Source organism: Vombatus ursinus, unplaced genomic scaffold (assembly GCF_900497805.2).
Source record: "Vombatus ursinus unplaced genomic scaffold, bare-nosed wombat genome assembly UNPS02000582.1, whole genome shotgun sequence".
Lineage (NCBI taxonomy): Eukaryota > Metazoa > Chordata > Mammalia > Diprotodontia > Vombatidae > Vombatus > Vombatus ursinus.
In genome coordinates this window covers 10,298,603-10,311,924 of record NW_020940360.1, presented here as the reverse complement: position 1 = coordinate 10,311,924, position 13,322 = coordinate 10,298,603, and the positions used below count along the sequence as shown (strand labels likewise).

General features: G+C 35.7%; 1 protein-coding gene across 2 annotated transcripts in view; it reads right to left on the bottom strand.

The window, feature by feature from the left end:
• Positions 1 to 13,322, bottom strand: part of CFAP206 (cilia and flagella associated protein 206) — a 53,528-nt gene that overhangs the window by 21,621 nt on the left and 18,585 nt on the right. For both annotated transcript variants that reach the window (XM_027856320.1, XM_027856313.1), the window contains 2 exons: positions 10,582 to 10,740; positions 8,153 to 8,361 (listed from right to left, as the gene is read on the bottom strand). In XM_027856320.1, the coding sequence (XP_027712121.1) occupies positions 8,153 to 8,361; positions 10,582 to 10,740 (368 nt within the window). The remainder of the gene's footprint in view (positions 1 to 8,152; positions 8,362 to 10,581; positions 10,741 to 13,322) is intronic.

The following is a 13,322-nucleotide window of genomic DNA, read 5'->3' as shown; positions in this document are numbered from 1 at the left end:
TAAGGGAAGATGAATCTGGGGGGGTGCAGGGTGTGGGTCTTTGATGCCCATGGGTAGGGCTTTGGAAGATTGCTGGTAACAACCCTGAAGGGAGAGACAATCAAAATCATAGGCCTTCATCAAGCTCTCCACAGGTGAGGAGCAAAAAGTGACCCATGCTTTCTTGCATTTGTTTTTAAAAGTTTCTGTAGCAATTTGAAAGACTGAAGTTTTAGCAGGGCTTAATCTGCTTCTTAAGAACAAATTAGACTAAGACGGCAGAGTAAAGGCAAGAACTCACCTTAACTCTCCCATATTTCCCTCCAAACAACGTTGCAATAATGCCTCAAAAGCTGAATTCTGGAGTTGCAGAACCAACAAAATGTCAGAGTAAAATCTTCCAGCTTAAGATAACTGAGGAGGTCAGCAGGAAAGGTCTGTCACTTGGGTGGTGGTTGGGCCTGGAATACAATGCAGCACAGGCCCAGCCCCGGAAAGCCAGGAGCAGGCCTTGGAGGTAGCTGCAACAGCATTAGCAGCTTCAAGAGCTCTCAGTCCAGAGATGGTAAGGGGGTCAAACAACTAGTCAGATGGAGATTATAGGGGACCCTTTGCTACCATTGGATGTAGGACTCTGTCGCACTGATTACACACAGGTCCAGGTCACAGTCCCAGTGTGAAGACGAACACTAGTGCATTAGCTTCTGAGGCCACAGGAGAGCAAGGGCCTGAGTCACAGTTCCTGGGCAGAGAAGAGTGCTTATGGTCATTCACAGACCAGAGCACATGCCAGGAAAGCAGTGACCAGACCTCTCCTTAGATCATACCACCTTGGAAGAACCAAAAATTTACAGACCTCCAGAGCTAGCTATGAAAACAGTAGCAAGAAAGCTTGGGACAGTGCCCAGTCCACTGCTGGAGCAAAGCCTAACTCTCACATAAGAACACCAAGTGACAAAATAGGCAGAAACATGAGCAAAAAAGAAAAAAGGAACGTGACTACAGAAAGTCACTCTGCTGACAAGGAAAATCAGGACACAAACTCAAAAGACAATGAGGTCAAAACAGCTGCGTGCAAAGGCTCAAAGAAAAATGTGAACTTGACGCAAGCCCAGCAAGAATTCCTGGAAGAGCTCAAAAAGCATTTTAAAAATAAAATAAGATAGGCAAGAGGAAAAATTGAGAAAAGAAATGAGAGTAATGCATAAAATTATGAAAAGAGAGTCAACAGCTTGGTAAAAGAGTCACAAAAAATATCGAAGAAAATAACACCTTAAAAAAATAGAATTGACCAAATGGTAAAGGAAACACAAAAATCCACTGAAGAGAACTCCTTAAGAAGCAGAATTGACCAAATGGAAAAAGAGGCACAAAAACTCACTGAAAAAAATCCTTAAAAATTAGAATTAGGCAAATGAAAACTAATGACTCTATGAGACATCAACACACAATAAAACAAAATCAAAAGAATAAAAAAATAGAAAAAAATGTGAAATATCTCAGCTGGAAGACAACTGACCTAGAAAATAGATCAAGGAGAGAGAATTTAAGAATTTAAGTGTTATTTGATTGCCTTAAATTTAATTAAATTAATAAATTTAATTTAATTTAAATTTGATTACCTTAAAGCCATGATCAAAAAGAGAACCAAGTTATCATATTTCAAGAAATTATCAAGGAAATATGCTTGAACCTGAGGGTGCAATATAAATTGAAAGGAACTACCAATCACCTCCTGAAAGAGATCCCAAAATGGAAACTTCCAAGAATATTATAGTCAAATTATCAGAGCTATCAGATCAAGGAGAAAATATTGTAAGCAGCCAGAAAGAAACAATGCAAATTTGTGGAGCCATCAAGAATTGGAAATTGAGGGGATGCCTATCAACTGGGGAATGGCTGAATAAGTTGTGGTATATGAATGTAATGGGATACTATCATTCCATAAGAAATGATGAGCAGAGCAGGAAAGCTTCAGAAAAACTTGGAAAGACTTAACATGCACTGATGCTAAATGAAGTGAGCAGAACTAGGAGAACATTATAGACAATAACAGTAACATTGTGTGATGACCAACTTTAATAAACTTAGTTCTTCCCAGCAATGTAAGGATCTAAGACAATTCCAAAAGACTCATGATGGAAAATGCTATCCATATCCAGAGAAAGACCAAGGGAGTCTGAATGCAGATCAAAGCTTACTATTTTCTCTCTCTCTCTCTCTCTTTTGTTTCTTCTTTCTCATGGCTTTTCTCTTTGGTTCTAATTCTTCTTTATAGCATGACTAATGTGGAAATATATGATTGTACATGTATAACCTATATCAGATTGCACCCTGTCTTGAAAGGGGGAGGGGAAAATCTAGAACTCAAAATCTTACAGAAATGAATGTTGAAAACTAAAAGTATGTATTAAAAAATTTGTGGAACCACAGTCAGGATAACACAAGACTTAGCAGCTTCTATATTAAAGGATCAAAAAGCTTGGAATATGATCTTCTAGAAGGCTAAGGAACTAGAATTACAGTCAAGAATAACCTACTCAGCAAAACTATGTAGGATCCTTCAGGGGAAAAAATGGATATTTAATGAAATAAAGGAATTTCAAGCATTCCTGATGAAAAGACTAGGGTCAAAATTTGACTTTTACTACAAGACTCAAGAGAAGCATAAAAAGGTAATCATGAAAGAGAAATCATAGGGGATTCAATAAGGTTAAACTGTTTACATTCCTACATGGGAAGATGGCCCTTGTTACTTCTAAGAATTATCATTATTAAGGAAGTTAGGAGTATACATAAACATAGGACATGAGTGTGAGTTGACTATGATGGGATGATTTAAAAAATAAAATTAAGGGATGAGAAAGATGGATCCACTGGAAGAAGGGGAAGGGAATGGTAGAATGGGAAAATTATCTCAAAAGAGGTGTAAAACTAATATCGAAAATGAAAAGGGTGAATTTACCACCAATGAAGATGAAATTAAAGCAATTATTAGGAGCTCTTTTACACAATCTAAGTGAAATGGATGAATATTTACAAAAATATAAATTGCCCAGAAGGAAATAGATTACTTAGATAACTCCATCTTAGACAAAGAAATTAAACAAGCTATAAATGAGCTCCTTAAGAAAAAATTCCCAGGACCTGATGGATTCACAAGTGAAGTCTACCAAACAATTAAAGAATAATTAATTCTAATACTATATAAACTATTTGATTTTTTTAAAATAACAAATTAGAGGGCTGGGACTAAAGCTTACTGAGGAAACGGAAATCCACTTACTTGAGTTGCTAGGGCCAGGGACTCAAGAAAGTGGGTTTCAGATAGAAGAATGAGAAAGTGTTGTTTTAAGAGTTGCTGTAACAATTTGGAAGAGAAATTTTTAGCAGGGCTTAGGTTTATAACAGCAGATGTTTCTAGGCAACTTTCCAAATGGTGATTCTGGACCCTAATAATTAGGTACAGGTTTATCACCTGTTTAAATTAATTAAATTAAATTTTATTTAATTAAATTAAAATTAAATTAAAAATTAACTAAAAGGTGAATTAAAAGATGAATATCCTAAATGAAAGTATAATAACAATAATGAATAAATAAATGAGAGGAGTAGTCTAAATGATCCTTAAGGTCCCTTCCTGAAGTATATGTCTACTTGGGGGAAAGACTGTGAAAAAGTCAAGGGAAGTTGTATTCTTAAGCTCCTATGGCTACAATATATATCTTGCTGACTCAAATATAAGACGATTAACTTTAAGGCAATATGATTATTCAGAAAGGAAGAATTTTTTTTAAATTAGAAAGTTTAAAAATTATAAAACTGAGTTATTATTTAATATCAAATAATATTGTTTACATCGACAATTTAAAAATTCTTATTCATGAATGTCACCTGCATTTCTATCCTCTCTCTTTTTTGCTGCTTCAAGTCTTTTCTCCTTCCTCCAGTATTTTCTTACATAATGCACCAGTACAACCCTGGTGAGAATAATTACTTCCTGCCTACCTCATAAGATTGAGAGGATCAAGTGAGATTATAGACGTCAAAGGGCTTTCAACATGCATTCTTCAAATATGTGGTTTTTCCTGTGTGGATTACTAGTCTGGTTACCCTTGACTGAGCAACGATAATATTAAGCAGGTCTCGTTGCATTCCAAGGCTCAGTGTAATGAGTGCACTGGTATGCAATGGAATCCACAAATATTAACATTCAGATAATCACACCATCTTTAAGGAATCCTCGTCCATTAGATTTTGCATTGGATATTCAATTAAGTTCAGCAAAAAATTTACTAAGCAAAGCATTGAGCTATGTAAGGTTTCACATGGAACCTTAGGTTGCATAAGCGCTGAGGTTTGAAGGAAGAAAAGGATTCTGAGAGTCAGAGATATGGAGGATTACATTTTAGCCTATGAGAATTCATGGAAGAAAGAAGTAAAGTCTTACACCAAAAGAACAGTTGTGTGTCCAGTTAGAACATAGAATTCATAAAAATGAGCTATATAATGAAAGGTTGGAAAGGTAGCTTTTAGGAAGATTTTTGACAGCTGCTTGGAGGATAGCTAAGGGGAGGAAAGTACTTGAAATCATGGACATGGAGGATATTGGAGTGGTTCAAATTAGAACTGATGAGGACCTAAACCAGGGGACTGGTCATATAGACTTGAGATGGGGAGAGAAAGGGATAAATGGGAAGATAATTGTAGAAGTATAATTGATAAATTTTGGCAATTGGTTGCATGTTAGAAGTGAGAAAGGAGAGTCATTAATTGGGGAATGGCTGAATAAAATTATAGCATATAAATATAAGAATATTATTGTGCTGTAAAAAAAATAGCAAAAGAGACCAGTCCAGAGGAACCTTTAAGGACTTGTATGAACATATGCAAGTAAGTGTGCAGAAATAGGGGAGAGAAAATTATTTATACAAAGACAATAATTTGTCTTTTAATAGGTCATTTAATAGTCCAAACTACCTAAACAGTATTCACTTCATAAAATACCCAGCAAGTGACCATCTATACTTTGCCTGAAAACCTTGAAGGAGAGAATATAAAAACTTTGCAGCAAATTTCTTTGAAAAAAGTCTCATTGCCAAAATACATATGGAACTGATTCAAACATATAAGAACAAGGGCTAATTCCCAGTGGTCAAAAAATATGAACAAGTTTTTTCAAAAGAAGAAATCCAAGCTATCACAAGAAAACATGCTCTAAATCACTAATAATTAGAGAAATGCAAATGAAAACAACTCTGACATTCCACCTCACACTCTTTAGGTTAGCAGAGATATTAAAAAAAAAAAGAAAGATAGAAAGAAAACGACAAATGTTAGAGAGGCTGGTTGTGGGAAAACAAGCACATTAATGTTGGTAGATTTGTGAATTGGTCTAGCCATTCAGGAAAGCAATTTGTAACTATGCTCCCAAGGTCACTAAACTGTGTATACTCGGTAAACTACAAAATAGGCATACAAGGCATTGATCTGTGAATGCAGCAACTGTCAAGAAAAAGAAAAGAGAAAAGAAAAAGAAAGAAAAAAAAGAAAATGAAGTCAGTTTGTTATGATTGGTTCTTTTGGGGGTGCTACAACAGGAATTTCATCAGTAGTGTGGGGGACACCTCCCAGTATGGAAACTGCTTCCATAGATGGAGATAAGCAATGTAAGGTAAGAGTTGCTTGGGGCATTGAGAGGCTAAATGACCTGTCCATCATTACACAGTTAGTTACAGAATGATGAGCCATAGTTATTATAAAGTAGCTTTCTAGATTGAACTTGATATCTTGGTGAGCCTAAACTGCAGTTTCAAACAGATTATGCATATATAAGCATCTGAAGTCCTAAGTGTTGTTGTTGTTATTGTTGTTGTTTTTAGTTTTGTCTACTGTGAATTTGGACTACTGCTAATAAGGGCTTTACAGTAGTATATGTAAGGGATCTGGGCTCCTATTGGTCCAAACGTACTGCTACCTTCCCACAATTCCTCTTTATGTGGAGTTTTAAAATAATTAACTTCATGAGTACAAGATGAAGAAAATGTCATCAGATAGATCAAGAAAAAATCCAGGAGGTTAAGTGGATGGCAAGTTCAATATGAACTGATTAATAAAAGAGCTAAAAACAAAACAAAACAAAAAAATTTAATTTTAGGCTACATTAAGAGACACAGTATTCAACACTAGGGAAGTGATAACCCATCAAGCTGCACTCTGCCCTGTTCAGACAACATCCAGACTGTTTTGATCCATTCTGGGCAGTATATTTAAAAAAAAAAATTGCCTCTCAACCTCTCTGGGTATTAGTTTCTTCATCAATAAAATGACATTCTGGACTAGACGGTCTGTATAGCTTCTTTCATCTCTAAGTCAATGAGCTTCTGAGTATCAAAAGGAAAGAATCAGATAGTGAAAACCCTTAAAATCATGTCAAATACTCAGGATGAAAGATGAGACGTATATTTTTTGGACATGGCCAATGTGGGAATTTGTTTTGTTTGACCACACATATTTGTTACAATGGTTTTGTTTTTCTTTTTCTTTTTCCCCAGTAGAGGAGGAGGAGAAGTGGGAAGGAGAAAATATATTGAATAATTGAATATATAATAATATGCATTGAAAATTTGAATTGAGAATAACTGAAAGAAGTAAAATGAAAAGAAGGCATACAAAAAGATTATACGAAATAAAGATCAATGGAAGCAACTGGGATGTTAGGCTGGAATTTAAGAAAATAAAAAACAGAAAAGACTTGAGAGATCTCTTCGAGTATTTGAAGCTATCCCATGGAAGAGCAATTAAACTGATTTGCTTGGTTCCAGATGACAGAACTAGGAGCAACAGAGAAAAGTAACAGAGAGGCATTTTTTGTCAGATACAATGAAAAACTTCATAGCATGAAACAAAGAATGTGTTCCTTCAAGAGGTTGCCATCCCCCTCCCTACAGGTCTCCAAGGGAAGGCTTTGTTGGGAATGGTATAAGGAGGATGTTTGCTCATATACAGATTAACTTAGATAGAGGCTGATGTCCCTTCAGTGCTGAGGTTCTGTAATTCCATAATTCCACACTTCACTGTGACAAAGACAGTCACTGGGCTGATTTGGAGTGTATATGTGTGCATGTGTATATGTTTAGATTTATGCGGCACTCCATGGCTTATGAAGCACTTTGCTGACAATAACTGTGAGATCAGCAGTATACGTATAAGCACCAGTTTTACTGGGGTTCACAGAGGTAGAAGAATTTGCCTGAAGTAGCTGTACATAACTAGTAAACAGGGAAGCTAGGAGTGTCCAAGTGCAGAGGTTCTTTCCACTCTACCCAGGACAATTGTGGAATGCTAGCTCATCTGGAAAAAAGTGTGTTCAGTTCAATTCAAATAGAGTTTGGTCAGTAAATCTGCAGTCCCAGGGAGCAGAATGAGACATTTTTTTTGGACACGATCAATGAAGAAACTTGTTTTGCTTGACTATGCATATTTGTTAGAAGGTTTTTGTATTTCTTTTCTTTCTTCTTTCCCCTCCCCACCCCGCCATGGCAGGGAGAGAAAGAGACTTTTGTTAATTAAATTTTTTTTTAAAATTAAATCTTTAAAAATCTGTAGCCCAATAAACCATACACTGGGTTTAATTTCTTATATCAGTAGATTATCAACTCATTTGTGAAAGCCTAAGCTTTGGGGAAGACTTAGAATGGTAAATCAAATTTCAAATTAGATTTCTAGCCTTAGTCAGAATGCCTGGACCTATAAATAAGTTCCTAAAACATCAGAGGGAATAAATTTTCACCAGTCTTTCTCACATTTGCCATGATCACAGAGACTGACACATTTGAAGAATCTAAAGTTATACAGATTCAGTTCAGTGGGTGATATCTTCATTAAGTACAATTACAACTTACCTATTTATTTTTGGTCCATAGAAACACAGCATAACTATTGCAAATGCCCCCTTAATAATTGGTGTTTTAGGGGTAGCTAGGTGGCACAGTGGATACAGCTCCTGCCCTGGAATCAGGAGGACCTGAGTTCAAATATGACCTCAGACACTTATTAGCTGTGTGACCCTGGGCAAGTCACTTAACCCTGATTGCCCTCACCTCCCACCCCCGCTTAAACTCTACAAATTATACTGTTAACTTTGAGAACGCCAGATATTGTAACAACTCACCAAAATTATATTAAGGAAAACCTCATATTGTCTCAGATTAAACAAGGCTTCTTTTATCATTAAGGGCTCAAGATCTTTCATTAGGAGTGGGTTTTCTGTTGCTTTCTCCAAGATCGCTGTGTACCTGTACGCCTGTTCTTGGGAAGTCTGCAGTTGTGAATCAATATGTTGGGTGGTGGCTGGAATAGCTTCATTCAGAATAGCTGGCACTGTTAAAAAAATGATTAATAGCAACACATAAACAGTCTAACAGATTAAAGAAAGGAGAAAAAAAAGGAAAACTTAGTTTCTTTATAACCATTAAATTGGATCTATTTTTTCAAACAAATTATGGAGCACCTGGAAAAAAATTGGTCTCACAGGTCCTACTACAACCAGTACTAATGGTCAGAATAATAACCCCAAAGTGGAAAACCACAAAAGGTCCTGCCCTCATTGGTGGTCACCTTAATTCTCCCACTACATTTAAGCCCAGTTCTGTACTTGCTTCGCTTCCTTCAACAATAATCTTCACACAAGCAACCTTGCTGCTGAATGCATGCATGCCTTTGCTCCTTCACTTTCTCCTCCAGCTTTCTGGTTTGGGATACACAATCAAAACAACTCTGTCTGTTACTGCCCCCAGAAAAGATGGATTAATCTGCTCCCCCATGGTTTTACTCACCATTCCTGTAGTTTCCAAACAAACAAAGAAAAAAATGACTGTCTGGCCACTATTTCCTGTATGTACTATCACCTCCATTAGAATGTAGAATGTGAGAACATAAAGGCAAATAGGTGGTATATTAGAGAGTGTGCTAGGCCTGGAGTCAGGAATACTTGAGTTCAAATTCTGTCTCAAACACTTACTAGCTATATGACCTTGGGCAAATCATTTAACCTCTATCTGCCTCAGTTTCCTCATCTGTAAAATAAGAATGATAATAATAGCATCTACCTCCCAGTGTTGCTGTGATGATCAAAAAAGATGATATCTGTAAAGCACTTAGTAGTGCCCGGCACATAGTAGGTGCTCAATAAATGTTTGTTTTCTTCCTTAAGGGGAAGTACTTGCTTTTGTATTTTTATTCCCAGTGTTTTAACACAGTGCTTGGGATATAGTAAATGCTTCATAAATGCTTCTTTGTCCCTTCACTCATGTCTGGTGGGGCTACCATCATACCAGATTAATTCAGTGGCTTTAGAAGTATAGTTTCAAATTGCTTTCCAGAAAAGTTGGAGTAATTCACAGCTCGATCAGCAGTACATTAGGGTACCTTTCTTTGCACATGCCTTCTAAAAACTGTCACTTTTTTTTTGTCATTTTTGCCAATCTAGTTACGTGGAGCAGAACTTCAAAGGTGTTTTGATTTGCAATTCTCTCATTACTAGTGATTTGAAACATTTTTATACAATGTCAATAGACTGCTTTTTGAGAACTACCTATTCATATAGTTTGACCATCTACCCATTGGGGATAATATATGTTCTTATATATTTGAATCATTTCCCTATATATCTTGGATATCAGACTTTTATTAGAGAAACTTCTGTCAAGATGTTTCCCAATTAACTGCTCCCCTTCTTATTTTAATTGCATTGGTTTTGTTTGGGCAATAGCTTTTCAATTTTATGAAATCAAAATTTTCCAAGTTGTTTCCCATGATTCACTCTATCCCTTGTTTGGCCAAGAGATTTTCCCTATCCATAGCTGCAAAAAGTATTTCCATATTTGCTCCTCCTTTGCTTACAATGTGACCTTTTTTATATCCAGGTCATGTATCCATTTCAAGAATGGTGTGGTGCGAGATGTCAGTCTAAAGCTAATTTTTGCCAGACTGCTTTCTAACTTTCCCGCAGTTTTTAACAGATAAATGAGGCCTTATTCAAGTGGGATCATTTAGTTTATCTATAATCCACCTTCTTTACATATATATTGTCAGTATGCTCAATGGGAAATTTTTAAATCAATCAACTAGCATTTAGTAATCACCTACTAGATTCCAGGCAATACATTCTATGCTATACCCACTCTGTATCTCTATTTCTCTATGCCATCAATGATGCCATACAAAGATCTTGTGAAATAACTTTAGAGAACATGCTGGAGAAGGAAAATAGCTTGTGTGTAAATTTGACATTTTAAAAAGAAATTGGATCAATAGTTGAATCAGTAGGCATTAGCACACTAAAATAGTGTATCTACAAAAATGACTAATTTACATTAGTGAAGTAGGTTCTTTAAATGGCAGGTTCCTGGCAAATGTCTGGCAGTCACTTTGGGGTACCAGATAAAAGGAGCTTTAACTATCCTAGCCATCCCATCATTTTAGCCACTGAACAAGATAAACTTTAATCTTGTTTACAACAATTTACAAAATCATGATATTTACAATAAAATTTACATAAATCATGATAGGTTTATAGAATTAATTTAACCTTATACCTACGATTATCAATGCCTTCTCCTCCCTTTCCACAGTCTTTGTTGAATAGCCGTATTCCTGTGACAATCATGGTGAGTTCTTTCAGTTGACGCTCTTTGTCCTTCTTGGAAAGGGATAGAAAAGTACCAAGTTCAGATTGAGGAAAAACACTCTGTAGAGCAGCTGAGGAAAGGAAAAAAAAAACATACACAAAAATTCAAATTGGAAAAAGAAATGGGAAAAATGTGGATTTAAGATACACTCCAAATAAAATTATTTTTTCCAGCTAAAAGGTGTTGAAACAGTCATATAGCATGAATAATAGTAGAATAATGAGTCTTTAAATATTAAAATGATATGTAATTTCCAGACAGACCATGGCTCATCAGACAATATTTATTATGTAACAGGCATGAATTGTACTATTTGCACTTCTGAAAATCAATGGCAATAAATATCAGTGTTGAAGGGACTGTGGAAAGACAGGCACACTAATGAACTGCTGGTGGAGATGTGAAATGGCCTACCCATTCTGGAAAGCAATTTGAAGTAATGTGGAAAATGTGATATAAATGTCTATATCCTCTGACATAGAGATCCCACTACGAAGCACAAATCACAAGGTGGTCAAAAACAGAAAGAAAGGTCCCATATACACTAAAATTTTTGTAGTAAGACTTTTTGTAACAGTAAAAATCTGCAGACAGCAAATACTTATTGTACATAAATGTAATGGAATGTGCATCATAGAAATGATTAATATGAAGAATACTGAGAAACAGAGGAAAACATAAAACTGGATACAACGAGAAATAAGGAGAATGAGAAGAACAATATACACAAGAACTACGACAATGTAAATGGAAACAACAACAACAAAATCAAAATTATGTAATTTTAAATTATCAAACTTGGCCCTAAAGGTTGAAGGAGAAAATATACCTCCATCCTTTCTTTGCACAAGTGGGTGACTAGGGATGTGGAATGTTGTATATATTGTCAGAGTCAGATGATTTGTTACTTTGGGGTGTGTGTGTGTGTGTGTGTGTGTGTGTGTGAACAAGGTGATATAAAAATAAAAGATGTAATTTTGTAAAAAAGAAAATCAATGGAACACCTTCCTTCTTGCAAGAGAGAGATAGTAGACCATAATAGAATATGACATACATTTTCAGACATAGCCAATGTATTGATTTTTTTGTTTGTTTATTTACTTATTTGTTAAATATTTAGAATGACATTTTTGTAGAAACAAAGTACATGCCCATTGACTGGAAAATGGTTAAACAAATTGCGGTTACTAATAATGATGATGAAAATAACAACAACATTGATAAACATTTATAAACAATGATGACGAAAATAACAACAAGCATTTATATAGTACTTACTACATGGCAGGCACTTATAAATATTACCTGATTTAATCCTCACAACAAACCTAGGAGGAAGATTTTTTTTCCTTTTTTGGTGAGGCAATTGGGGTTAAGTCACTTGCCCAGGTCACACAGTTAGTAAGGGTCAAGTGTCTGGTCTGAGATAGGATTTGAACTCAGGTGTTCCTGACTCCAGGGCCAGTGCTCCATCTACTACATCACCTAGCTGTCCCCAGAAGATGTTATTTTTATCCCCATTTTACAGTTATGGAAATTAAGGCAAACAGATTAAGTGACTTGTCCATAGCTAGTAAGGTCTCATACCTAGTAAGTATCTGAAGCAAGATTTGAACTCAGGTCTTCCTGACTCCAGGTCAAGTCCTCTATCCACTACTCCACTTAGCTGCCTATTAATGTGAGAGGATATTACTGTGCTATAAGAAACCATGAATCTGAAGGATACAGAGAAGCATGAGAAGAAATGAACTGATACAGACAAACAGGAAGAACCAGGAAAATACACACAATGACTATAACAATGTAAATAATAACACCAAAAATCAAAATAGAATGCTATAATTAGAATGACCAAGCACTTGTCTCCAAAGGGAAAAAAGTGAGGGAATTACCTTCCTCATTCTCATGTAGAAGTGGGGAGAGACATGAGTGTAAAACAATGCATTTTGGTCAGATTTAGTTAATGTGGTTAATTTTACTGAATTACTTTTTTCCTTTTTCTTTTTCATTCTTTGCTACAGAAGATGGCTAACTGAGTGGGTGACAGAAAAGGAACTTTTTTTTTCCTAAGGGAGAATTTTCATATTTATTTTTTTCCACTTGTAAAAATTTTCAACTTTTGTTTTTTAAATTTTGAGCTCCAAATTTTCTCCTCTCCTTTCCCTCTCTGCTCCATGAGAAGGCAAGCAATTTGATATGTAAAACACATTTCCATATTAGCCATGTTGCAAAAGAAAACACAGACCAACAAAACAAAACAAGGAAAATAAAGTTAAAAAAAAGTATGCTTCAATCTTCATTCAGACTCTATCAATCCTTTCACTGGAGGTGAAATGGATAGCATTTTTCATCATGAATCCTTCAGAATTGTCTTGGACCTTGTATTGCTGAGAAAAGTTAGGTCACTCACAGTTGATTATGATACAAATACTGCTGTTACTACATGCAATGTTCTTCTGGTTCTGCTCACTTCACTTTGCATCAGATCATGTAAGTCTTCCCAGATTTTTCTGAAATCATCCTGCTCTTCATTTCTTTCAGCACAATAGTATTCCATCACAATCATATACCACAACTGTTCAGCTATTTCTCAGTTGATGGAGGGAATTGATGATCCATCCCCTGCTTAAGGACCTTCAATGGTAGGGAACT